General features: G+C 46.6%; 5 protein-coding genes across 5 annotated transcripts; 3 read left to right on the top strand and 2 right to left on the bottom strand. All coding sequences in view use genetic code 12, as the record gives it.

Moving 5' to 3' along the window:
* Window positions 1–337: 337 nt before the first annotated feature.
* Window positions 338–676, top strand: CXQ87_004691 (uncharacterized protein; the record flags this gene model as incomplete). Its single annotated transcript, XM_025483127.1, has 1 exon — window positions 338–676. The coding sequence occupies one exon, from the start codon at window positions 338–340 to the stop codon at window positions 674–676; it is 339 nt and encodes a 112-aa protein (XP_025337340.1).
* A 1087-nt stretch (window positions 677–1763) lies between these two features.
* Window positions 1764–2240, bottom strand: CXQ87_004690 (uncharacterized protein; the record flags this gene model as incomplete). Its single annotated transcript, XM_025483126.1, has 1 exon — window positions 1764–2240. One exon carries the CDS (start codon window positions 2238–2240, stop codon window positions 1764–1766), a length of 477 nt encoding a protein of 158 aa, XP_025337339.1.
* A 2426-nt stretch (window positions 2241–4666) lies between these two features.
* CXQ87_004689 (uncharacterized protein) lies at window positions 4667–6343 on the top strand (the record flags this gene model as incomplete). The annotated part of the gene is made up of 1 exon (XM_025483125.1): window positions 4667–6343. One exon carries the CDS (start codon window positions 4667–4669, stop codon window positions 6341–6343), a length of 1677 nt encoding a protein of 558 aa, XP_025337338.1.
* A 272-nt stretch (window positions 6344–6615) lies between these two features.
* Window positions 6616–7805, bottom strand: CXQ87_004688 (uncharacterized protein; the record flags this gene model as incomplete). Its single annotated transcript, XM_025483124.1, has 2 exons — window positions 6616–7122; window positions 7305–7805. The coding sequence occupies 2 exons, from the start codon at window positions 7803–7805 to the stop codon at window positions 6616–6618; spliced, it is 1008 nt and encodes a 335-aa protein (XP_025337337.1).
* Window positions 7806–9894: 2089 nt separating this feature from the next.
* Window positions 9895–11955, top strand: CXQ87_004687 (uncharacterized protein; the record flags this gene model as incomplete). The annotated part of the gene is made up of 1 exon (XM_025483123.1): window positions 9895–11955. The coding sequence occupies one exon, from the start codon at window positions 9895–9897 to the stop codon at window positions 11953–11955; it is 2061 nt and encodes a 686-aa protein (XP_025337336.1).
* Window positions 11956–12224: the final 269 nt, after the last annotated feature.

Here is a 12224-nt window from a genome sequence, read left to right as displayed (position 1 = left end):
AGAAGTAATTGTGGCAATATGCGAATAAGCTCTCCACATATGTAGTAAGATATGGTGTATGGGTTTTTATATATGCGGGTCGAAATTGTTATCAGGCCCTTCCCCGGATTAACACACATAGTCTGGCTAACATATGTCTAGGTTGAAACTATTTTCAATAGTCTGTGCAGCAACTTTACAATGCATACATGCAGCAGGTCTCATTGCAGTGAGTCATAACCTATTTACCTACGATGAGAACGTAGCTCACAATAGTTCCATTGTTAGCTGCCATTCAAAATGTGACTATGGAAGGCCAGTGCTTTTTTCTGAAGAGTCAAATGGTCTCCCGCTATATATGGTAACGGTCAAAGCTGACCTGAAAGGAATTCCAGATAGTGAAGATGATCAGTACGCGGAGTGTATGATTGATTGTATGGGCTTGTCAGCTGAATTATCACCAATAGATATTGCGACTGATCACTTCTATACGTTTGGACATGGGTACGATGACGCCAGAGAAGTGTTGGAGGCTCTCGGTTCAGAGATCACGTCTGATATAGCAGAGTCCGATTGGACCGATGTTGATCTGTCGAATGGCTATTATTCCGGATGGGATGATGATGATGAAGAAGTTGTTGGGGTGAAAAATGACTCCACGGTCCAAACCAGTCCCACCCTGTGTCTTGACTTCTAATCCACTTTGGCTCAACAGTACTCTCTAGATCATACAGACGACCTTCGATGAAGCGATTGACTCAACTTAACATAAAAAGCTAAAGCATCATATGCCGAGTTTCATCTGAAAAATAAACGTAACTACTTCAATTCTGCTTAGGGTCTGAAAGTCGCAGATTTAGCAAAAATAGCTAAACCACCGTATGCCCAGCAACACATACAAAAGTAGCCAAACCACTACAAGCATGCTTCACTTCTCTTAAAGCCTCGACGACCTCGCCACATCTTGTCTGTCAATTCCCCAAATGTCGCTTCAACATCAAATTTCACCAACGAATCGAGGAGTGGACTTGTTACAAGACCAGAGGATAGTGTCTTTGACGAAAACGGAGAGCCAACTGCTACGAAGATGGACATGTCTCAGTCCCAGATGGTGGTGCTCGGAAACATCGAAGAAAATGTTCAAAAGAGGGACAAAACAGGTTCAAATGATGGATGAGCAGAAAAGAAAGCTCCGTTATGAAGAATACCATCCCTGTGTCATCGAGGACTATGACGGAAAGAATGATTTAGTAGGTAATTACGAAGGCGGTCTGACCGATAGTACTCATTTTCCTTTCGTCTTCAATAAAGATGGCTTCAAGATGGTTCCAGCTGAAAAGTCTGCTTATCTACGTTTAGAAACCAGTACGCAATTTTGACCTCAGAAGGCAGAAGCCAAAATGGAGAGGAACAATCTGCTCCCCTTTGGCTCATGAAGCATATGTTGGACGAAGGCGAAAGCTATGTCCTCTGCTTTCACGAGCCGTTGGATTTGAATTCCACAATTTATTTTTGCCCAATTTTCATGATAAATAACAAAATCGAAATCTACAGTGTATTTCTCCAATCCATCTTCCATATCACACGCCGGGTGATTTCTGCTCGGCACCTTCCACCTTGGTAAAATCACTCCTGCTGAAATTCAAAGGGCATCCACTTGATCAGTAATATAAAAACCTTTCCAAAGATACAAAAGCACTGCCAAACAACCTACAGCTCTACAGGGGCCAACGATAAAAAGCAATCAATTAGTAGAAAAGCTCAGATCGAGCTAGCTAAAAAAATTAAAGAAGCAACAAAGCCACGGCCAAGCCTCCAGCGCCAACACCAGCAGCAGCAGCTCCACCCTCAAAGATGGACGAAACTTGAGGAGCAGTTTCGTTGGCTTCTGGACCCTTGGAAGCGATGGAAGGCATCTCGGAGGAAGTAGCCTGGGCAGAAGTGGCAACCTTGGAAGAAGGCTGGACGGTTGGCTTTGCAGAAGACTCCTCGGGCTCCTCAGGCTGCTGTTCTTCATCGTCTGGAATGTCCTCAACGTCAGTAGGAGCAGCACCGTTTCCGATCCAAGTGAAGAAGGTCTTGGTGTGGGTGTGGTGAGGCCTGGCGATGGTCATGTGAGTCGTGGTAAGGTGCTCTGCCTTCTCTCCGTAGAGGGTCTTGGTGTAGGTGTGGTGAGGGTAGGAGAAGATGAAGGTCTTGGAGTTGTCGGGACGAGCAGCAGCAGCGATGCCGGCCAAGGTGATAAGTGGGAAAATCTGCATGTTTTGATGTTTTTGGATTGGTGAAGTAAAAAAAAAAAGTAGGGTCCTGGCCGGGCTTTATATGGTGTTTCGTGAGCTGACTCTGAGACCGAATCGGCGAATTTCGTCCGAGCCCGTCGACCCATGGAGCCGTTGGCCGATGTTCGATACAGGCTTTTCGAACGATCTAGAGGTGTTTTTTGCTTGTTTTGGATGGGGCTTTCCCAATATGGCAGGGACTCACACCACTGCGAATGGGTGCAAAATCGAATAAGGTTCGGCACCGTCACACGATCTGGCGGAAGATCTCAGGGGCGATCCTGGTGTTGCTAAATTTAGGGTATTGAGGGGATATCTGGAGGGAAGGGCTTTGAAAGCTCCAATTGTGTGCTTTGGTTGAGCTGGTAGGTGAACATCACGAGATGCGACGAGCAAGTTCCGCTAGTGGATCTCTTGAAATGCATCTCCCTGGCCCCTGCATTATCTAATTTGTGGGGCTACTTTGCCCGAGGTGGTGCATCGATGGAATGGACTATAGTACGATAACGGATACATCAGGCGTGAGATGATGGTCGGATAATGCCGGAAGAGAGGAACTGTCTCCAGAACGAGGCTTTAGATTTTAGAGACGTCAGGAAAGTCAATTTGAGCAATTAAAGGTATGCTTTTCGGGTGTGCTTTTGTGGGTGTGCTATTTCTGGACCGTCTTCTCGTATGACCTCACAAAAGCTTATTTCGGGGTTGACCTCTCCTATATTCCGAGAATCATCCTGCTTCGGGTTTTTCCTTTGAAATGTAGATCGGCTGAGGCTCCAGACCATCGTGGTGCCATTGAACGTTACAGGGAGGAGGATCGAATATTATAAGGAGATGGGCTGGCGGGACGGATTTAGTGGTGAAGTCAAAGGGGAACATTAAAAGGGGCATTCATTGAATGGTTGAGAGAAATGCTCCACTGGGACATAAGACGACTTAGAAGGCACGAATTGTATGAATCAGTAGTGCAATGAAGCAGCCAGAGTATGGGTTGGTCACAGTGGTGGGATCGAAATCGGTCAACTAATAGCCTATTCCATGATTGCCTTATATTCGTCAAGCAGCAAAAATTCATGAAGTACGGAAATGACAGTCCATGAAAAGCCCCAATCCAACTCACAAAATGGCACCCAGCCAAGCCGCCCTCGCACCGAACTGAAACGCAATCGGCTCGGCTTGGAAACCTTAAAATTTTGTTAAGCTTCCGGCGAGGGAGCAAAAATTCCGACTTCTGACCACCCCTCACTTCCTCATCACCACTTCATCACCCTCACTACCACTGTATCACCAGCACATTACCAATCCACCTCCACCTCCACCTCCACCTCCACCTCCAATCCACCACCAATCCACCACCACATTTCCAAATCATCAGTCTGCCCACTTCCCAGTCTTGGCCCTGCACCGCTACCACACCATTCCAATTCTTTTCCAGTGCTAATTTCCAGAACCCACGCCCCAGCAACACCCACCCAGCCAAGCAAATGCGATTAATTACCCAGCCCAGTACCCTTTAGCCCCTGCTACAGACGATTCTCGGAGCACACAGCCTAATACGCTGAAAGGAAGATATCGCGACAGCCTCTTTTCAACGTGGGCTTGGCAGTGCAGCCGTTCTTCCCTGCGTCGTAGCGAGGCAGCCAGGCATCATTCCGCAGCCAAGGCGGCAGAGAGGTGGAGGTGGTGAAAAGCAAAGAGAATGGGAAAAAGAGGCGGGGATTCGCTGTATTTATAGTGGTTGGATGGATTCCGGGTGAACGGACGGCGGGGACGTCGTTACGGTTTTTTTTTTCACTTTGTGGTGGTATTTTGGGTGTTACGCTCAGTGGGTGGATGTAAGGCTGGGTTGGTGGTTGCAAACCAGTGGCCTGCGTCATTTGTGGAGACACCACTGCAACATCAGTTTCCAACGGCCTATTTGTGCAAGTCAGAGTTTGGTTTTTTGATTCTTTGTTCATTTCATTGCTTGAGCCCCCCGGGTCCTCAGTTCCTGAATCCAAAAAGCCCACCTCGTGTTTCTGCGGGTCGCCTGCCGAAATCATTTATTATTGGACACTCACCCACATGGGCCACACGCGGCTGCACTCAAATCATCAACACCAACTACTCTGTTTTTCCAAAAACCGGCAAAGTCTCGAAAACCAAAGGATCTCTCAAATTCCCCAAATTGGGCCCACCGAACCCCCACGTTGATAAGCAAAAAGCCCCATTCTTATCAGAATGACCCCGCGTGGTGGTACTATTGAGCCCTTCGCCAAGCATTTCTCAAACCAGACCGCACGTCAGCGATAGCTACTGCAGCTTTTCGAAGGGTCTACGGCTTTCTTTGAAATTGGGATATGCCAAGACCCCTCCGTATATAAACCTGTAGCTCCCCGTTGTTTCTGCTTTTTTTGATCAACCACATCCAAATGTCATTCAGAGACTTGCCCCATTCCTTCAAAGACGTGTTTTGCGGCTGGTACGGCAAGGTGCCGGGCGAATTGGCCTTGACCAAAGAGCAAAAAGAGAGAAACACCGCCGCTGTTGAAGATGGCATGGAAGAGCCTCCCACCAAAGTCGCCTTCGACTCCTTGTGGCCTGCCTTTACCGCTGGAGCGGGTCTTTTCTCTGACGGTTATGTCGCCAATTCGGTGGCTACAGTGAATATTTGCTTGAAGCGAATCTACGGCGACAAGTACACAGAGTCCACTGCCATCTCCAACGTCACCTCCATCGCGTTCGTGGGTATCGTGGTGGGCCAGTTGTCGTTTGGCTACATTTCTGACCATATCGCTAGAAAGGGCGGTATGATGGCTGCCAACATCATTCTTGTGTTCTTCACTCTTTGCTGCGCTGCCGCCTCCTGGGGTGTCACTCCAGAGGGCATGTTTGCCGCCTTGACCGTGTTCCGTTTCTTCTTGGGTATCGGTATCGGTGCCGAGTACCCCACGGCCTCCGTGATTGCCTCTGAATTCGCCAACCAGTTGCCCGTGGGGCACAGAAACCGTTATTTCGTTTGGTTCACCAACTCGTGCATCTGCCTGGGTTACGTGGCCGCTTCTTTCGTGCCCATGGTCTTGTTGTGGATCACCTCCACCTCCGACAGAGATTTGCACATTGTGTGGAGATTGACCCTAGGTATCGGCGCTGTTTTCCCCACGGTGCTTTTCTTCATGAGAAGGAAAATGAAGCCCTCCGAGTCCTACCAGAAAACCAACTTGAAGGGCGTCAAGAAGTTCCCTTGGTTGCTCGTCATCAAGTTCTACTGGTTCAGATTGGCCATTGTGTCTATCGTCTGGTTCATCTACAACTTCTCCGTCTTTTCCTTTGGTCTCTACTCGTCGTACATCTTGGACATGCTTATCCCCGGCAGCAACTTGTACTCTACCTTTGGCTGGAACGTGCTTTTCAATGTCTTTTATCTCCCTGGCACTTTTATCGGTGCATTCTTCACAGACTACTTTGGCCCCAGACTCACCATGGCCTTTGGTCTTTTTGTTCAGGCCATCATCGGCTACTCCATGACCGGTTCTTTCGATTCCTTGAAGACCAAGATTGCTGGCTTTGTTGTGGTGTTCGGTATTTTCACCTCTTTCGGTGAGATTGGTCCTGGTAACAACGTCGGCTGCTTGGCTTCCAAGACTTCTGCCACCGCCATCAGAGGTCAGTACTACGGTATCGCTGCAGCTTGGGGTAAAGTCGGTGGTTTCGTCGGCACTTACGTTTTCCCTGTTATTATGAAAAACCACGGTGGTGAGGACTCCGACGAGGGTATCAAGACTGCTTTCTATGTCTCCTCTTCCTTGTGTCTCTTCTCTGCCATCCTCACCTTGTTCTTCTGTCCTTCTGTGGGCCAAGAAGCCATCAACGAGGAGGATAAGAACTTTATTGACTACTTGAAAGCCAACAACTTCGATCTCTCCAGATTGGGCGATGGCTCGCTTGGCGAGGACCCTGAACTGTCTGCTGGATCTTCCGATGAGAAGACTGGTGCTTATCGTTTCGATGAAACCTCGGTTACGTCGCCTACCAACACAGCAACCAAGACTGTCTCGGACAATGTCTCCAATGACGCTTCCAAGGAGGCCCTCAAGGAGAGCAAATGATTTGCGCAATAGGTAATACCTTCAATTCTTCGGGCCGTCAGAATCCACTGTCGGTCATTTATTATACGCTCGAGGCTTACGGATGAAGGTGCTTTCTATAGATTTGAATTTAGCATGAGGAAACGAATTGTAGAATTGGCTGTGACGACTATCTTGAATTGGCAGGGTACAGTTACTCAAACCTTATGACAATTACTGTCAATTACTGTGTGCCACTGGCAAAAACAGTGTTAGTGTTCGCTATTCTTCATTGGAAGTATTATATAATTTGTCTAATCGTCGTGCTCAATTTCAGGGCATTCATCGTATGTATGCCCTGTTAAGTGACAATATGAGCAGTACATGTAGCAGAACCTGATGCAACAACTCATGTCATAGGTATCGTAAACAACTCGATAGGGTTTGGCTCTTTCTATGGAAGAAACAACAGCGCTCAATTTTCTCTTGCTTGGACTTTTCTGAAGAGCATACTTGAGGTTTCGCCTGATTCTGTCAACTGTGGCTCTCTTCGGTGGCACCATGTCTAGGCCGAGGCGTACAAGTACGTCAGCTTGCTCCCAAGTAGCTTGAATCTTGTCACGATTAAGCCACAGTAAGATTTTGTCATGTGGGTTGAGAAAGTTATTTTTGAAGTACAGTTGTGCTCTGGATGTTGGCTTATACAAAACCTTTGCCCAAAGAAAGTTTTCCAAGGTCAATTCGCTCTTGGTAAAAGCAAACCTTGCCCTTAATTCGGGATCCTCCATTTCACCATTTTTCGACATCAAGTCATGAATTTTCTCGCAAATGTCTTGTGTGCTCGCTTCCCCACCCAATTAAGTCGGTGTTCCCCGTAAACTAATGGGGGCACTTGACGTTCTAACAGTTGCAATAGCTCTGAGCTCTTTGTGCCGCGGAAATGAGCTTTATTGTGAATGATCCGTAAGTTCCCAATAAAGATACACGCGATCATAAGCTGTACTTTGTCGAGTGACTCGTGATGGCAATCAATGAGCTCATTTGCCTCCTCGAGATCCAAAGCCAAAGACAAACCTTCTTCGTAAGTGCTTTCCTCCTTTTGAAGCAATTTACCACGATAGTGTCTCTCAAACAACACATTCATTCTATCTGAGATTGTCTGGATATTTTCTTTGTACATTTTGGCAGATCCCCATGCACATCGACGTATCAACGGAGTGAGTGCTTCATCGGTCAAGTCGTAGCAGCTCCCGCTGATGACGTCCATTGTGAAATGATCATCGCTCTCTGGTATTGCCAGGAGATTAAGGACACAGTTTGAGTGCAAGATCCTTCCTATTTGTTTCGAAGCAAATTGAGATTGTTCTTCGAAGAAACATTTGCTCATTTCCGTAAAAAGATACTCGACAGTCCCCTCAAAACTGAGCACTGGATCATTCTCGTCAGTGACCGCCTCCTCTTCACTCAAACTGAAATCCGTGAAATATGTTTCCTTCCACCACATTGGCTTTCATTAGAGCGCTGGCTTTCACAATATGAATGGGCATCTAGAGAGGGCAGGTTCGTGATCGCTCGTGATAGCCTATAGGGCACGAGGGTATATTCAAATTCGTCCTCGGGAATAGGCTTCCCATCCTCTGCAAGAATATTCTTTAGAGCATTGCTGATACGGAATTTGTTCTGTCTCTGATACTTGCGTTGTTCGAAGTGGCTATACTTTATGGAGGTGGTACATTGAGGGTGTTATCGTAATCATGTTGCAGTTTGGGGTACGCGCAAAGGGGCAAGCTAGCCGGCAATGGTAGCTGCCAGATTTTTGCTCAATTTGGGTTCCATTTGTATCGTGCTATCGGATGTAGGTGGTAAAATGTCAAAAAAAATATTGTGTTTAGTTCTCAACTTTTGATTATTCTTTATGTTCTTCGCGAAAGTAGCGTTGCATTTTGGTGAGATGAGTGAGAATGAGACAAAAGATGTAAATGAGAGAAGGAAGAGGACATAAAAAAGTGCACAATCAAAGATTAAATCCAAGCGTTTGGATATGTCAGCATAATAAATCACTGAACTTTAGCTTTTTTCTGTTTATCTCACCCGAGCTGGCGCTAGACTTTTCTTGAAAGTACGCAATACTCGAGATCTCACCCGAGTCAAAGCCTAAAACAAAGCATTATCATTACTTGATTAAATTGATTTTAGGCCAACTCCAACCAAGGCATCACTGCATGCTCGAAATCATGGACGAATGGCTTTATACGATCGTCAAGACTTCAATACATCGATGTCTGGGACTTGGTCCCAACACCAGTAGAAAAAAGAGTATGGACAATACCAGCACAAGCTAATTTTGGAGTACTATGCATTTTTATTGCGCAAATATATAAATATTCTACCACTCGGGCTACTCCGGAAGCACCTCTTGCTTCAAAGACCAATCATGACTCTCCAATCGTTTCGTTTCTTTTCCGATTATTCAATATGCTTCGTGTTGCGGTTTGTAGCCATTATGTTGCAAAAGCGGGAAAGACACCAGCTCCGATTACACTTCACTTGTGCATGAGGCTGATCACATAGACTTTTCTAGGCAATAAGACTCCTAGCATTCCCAGGCTCAAAAATGACCGAAAATCACACTCCATTCTTTTTCTCTATAGCAATTTTCAATCTCAACCATAAGCTTATGTAGCAACACCAATCCATCTAATGAAGATTCCTCGGTGTTTTTCGCTGTTTGTCTCGTATACACGAGATGCGGCTCACTGGCGTGATATGTGGTGCATTGGCCACACGTCAAATCCGAGAGCGGCATCCGGCTTTAGATCAATTCACCGAATAAGAAAAACGCTTTTCGTCAATTTTAGGTATATCCTCACGAATCCATCAATCCCTGCTTGATGGGCGTTTGCAAAATATATGTACATCCTGTATACAACGCCGCACAAAGGCACGGCTGGAGAAAGGTCCGTCTGTGGACCGGGGCTTTATCTGCAATGACGAATTTAGTTGATGTCAAACGTGCATTGATACGGTTGGAAAGAACGTAGAAAACTGAGGCGAGTCCGATTTTTTCTGATTTCTTTTGGCGAGTTTCAGGGGATATATGGAGCTTTTTATTCTTGTGTTTCAGTGAATTCTCCGTGGAGAGGCGGAGCGGAGAAAAGCGGAGTGGACGGAGTGAAAAGTGCAACAGGCGGAAAAGAACCACGACAATGCTTTGACAGCCAGTATAGGAAAGGGATCGCCCGGTTAAGTCTGCAGTGCATTATTGGCAAGGAAGTGATGGTCTTGGCATCGACTCTTTGAACCGGGTTTCCAGTTATCTGATCGGATCTACAAGGTGTGAAAGTTTTGAAGGGAGCAGGTTGATGAGTCCAAATAAACAAAAAGACAGTCAAATATATAAGTCACGATTTTGAAAACATATCTTCAAAATGAAAAAGTCACTCCCGCCCTGCTTTCCCGCCAGGTGAAAAATAACCAAAGGTGACAAAGATCGTGCAGCGATGCACTAACCGCTGCAGCCGAGAGATGCCAATGTGTCGCCTCACATTTTGGAGTATATAAATGGCACATTCTCCCTGGATAATTCTCCAGCCATGGAACAAAAGACAAGGTTCTCCAGAGACGAGGACAGATCCTCCAACGAGAAGTCTGCAGACACTCAGACGGAGGAGCTCAAGCTCCAACCAGGCTTCACCGATGACTTGAAGGCTACTGAATCAAATGCTTCTACCGCTACTGACACATCCACCTACAAAAGCAAGTCTTTCGGTATCCGCAAGTCCGAACTCATCATGGCCCAGATCACCTCGTGGTGGATTAGAGGACCTTTCTTTTTTACCATTTTCATCTGCTCCTACATCAGTTTGTTGGAGAACTCTATTGTCAGAGTCTTTGACGGTTATGCTACCGATAGTTACAAGCAGCACTCGCTCATGTCCACCATTAACATTATCAGAAGTGTTGTCGCTGCCTCTTCGTTGCCATTTTACGCTAGGTTGTCTGACACCTTTGGCCGTTTTGAGTTGTTCCTTGTGGCTGTGCTTTTCAGAATTATTGGCAGAGTTATCCAATCCCAGGCTCATGACATCCAAAGATACGCCGCCGGTACCATTTTCTTTGCATTTGGTAACTCTGGTATGAGAATTTTGTGGCAGATCAACTTGGCTGATGCCTCCACCTTAAAATGGAGACTTTTGGCGATGTCCATTATTTTCATGCAAAGTATCATCACCACATGGTCCAGTGGTGAGATTGTTGCGTTGGTTTTGGGCAACAGAAACTGGGGTTTCGGTATCGGAATGTGGGCATTCATCACCCCTCTCGTTTGTCTTCCTTACATGTTGATTTTCTTGTTCTTGATCTTGAAAGCCCGCCGTCTCGATGCTTGGCACAAGATCTCCAAGGAGGAAAAAGACGCCTTTATGGCTGCCCATCCAGCTGCTAGGGAGTACCAGGATGCCATCGACGCCAACAAGTCTTCTATTGCCAAAGTGAAGGGATACCTCAAATACGGACTGATCCGTCTTGTCACCAATTTATACGAAATCTTCTGGAAAGTTGACTTCATCGGGTGTCTCTTGCTTGCTACAATTCTCGGTCTCATCTTGGTGCCCTTGACTTTGGCTGGTGGAGCTACCTCCAAATGGCAACGAGCTTCTACAATTGTTCCGATTGTCGTTGGATTCTGCAGCATTGCGCTTTTCGTTTTCTGGGAAACCAAAGTCGCCAAGAGACCCATGCTTCCATTCAAGGTCATGACCGACCGTGGTGTGTGGGCTGGCTTTTTGGTTGCAATTTTCAACTCTGTGGTCATCGCTATGCCCAACGGTTACTCCTACCCTGTTTTGCTTGTTGGTATGAACGCCTCCGAAACCGTTGCTACCAGAACTGGTCAGTTGAATGGATTTGTTGAGGGTATCGCTGTTCCCGTTGTTGGTTATGTCTTGTCTCGTGTGAGAAGAACCAAACCATTTGTTCTTTTTGGCAGCAGTGTTTTGTTTATCGCCATGGGCTTGTTTGTCCACTTCAGAGGATCCAACGACGGATACCGTGCCAAATACTTCCGTGACGGTGTGGCTGTGGGTATGTGTCTTCTTGGTTTCTCCAACACCTTCTTCTCCAGAGTTACAACGGTGTCGGTCCAGTCTTGTACCAACCACGAGTACATGGCCACTGTGATTGCACTCTTTGCTGCTTGTTACCATATTGGTGGTGGAATTGGAAGCTCCATCTCTGGTGCCATTTGGACCCAGCAGATGCATGGTATGATTAGTCGAAAGATGGAGGAGTTGAACGTGGACACTTCCTTGGCTACCTTGGCCTACCAGTCGCCTTACCAGTTCATCAAAAAGCACGAATGGGGAACCGAGGCCCGTAGAGCTGTCAGTTTGGCCTATGCGGAGCTCCAGAAGAGACTTTGTATTACTGGTCTCTGTCTCTGTGTTCCTTTGTTGGTGTGGGTGTTCTGCTTGAGAGACAATAGGTTGGCTGATGCCCAGAACTTGGATGACGAGGCTTTGCTTACACTGGGAGAAGGTGTTGAGAGGGCTGGTGAGGTCAAGAGATCCCAGGTTATCTTCAAGGAGGACGACGACATCATCTTGAAGTTTTTGAAGAAACAGTTGAGCAGACTCAATGTCTTCTCCAAGGCCTAATTTTGCCGTGTGATTCTTCTATTTGTTTAATATATGCTAATACTGAGAGCGTGGAGGTTTGTAGTGGGATCTGTAATCTGCAGCCGTGCAAGTCTGTCATAAACGATAACGAACAAGGCACCGCTGAATCGGGTGATTTTTACGATACTGGCTTCGATGTCGAAAAATCTGCAGGGCAGAGTCTAAAACCTTATCTAGCGTTTGACAGGAAACTCAGCTGAGAGGAAGTACGTTCGTCAATGGGTGCAGGGTCCCAATCAAGGTAAGTG

This window comes from Candidozyma duobushaemuli (genome assembly GCF_002926085.2).
Source record: "Candidozyma duobushaemuli strain B09383 chromosome Unknown F_B09383, whole genome shotgun sequence".
Taxonomy (NCBI): Eukaryota; Fungi; Ascomycota; class Pichiomycetes; order Serinales; family Metschnikowiaceae; genus Candidozyma; species Candidozyma duobushaemuli.
This window is presented reverse-complemented; position numbering and strand designations above follow the sequence as displayed.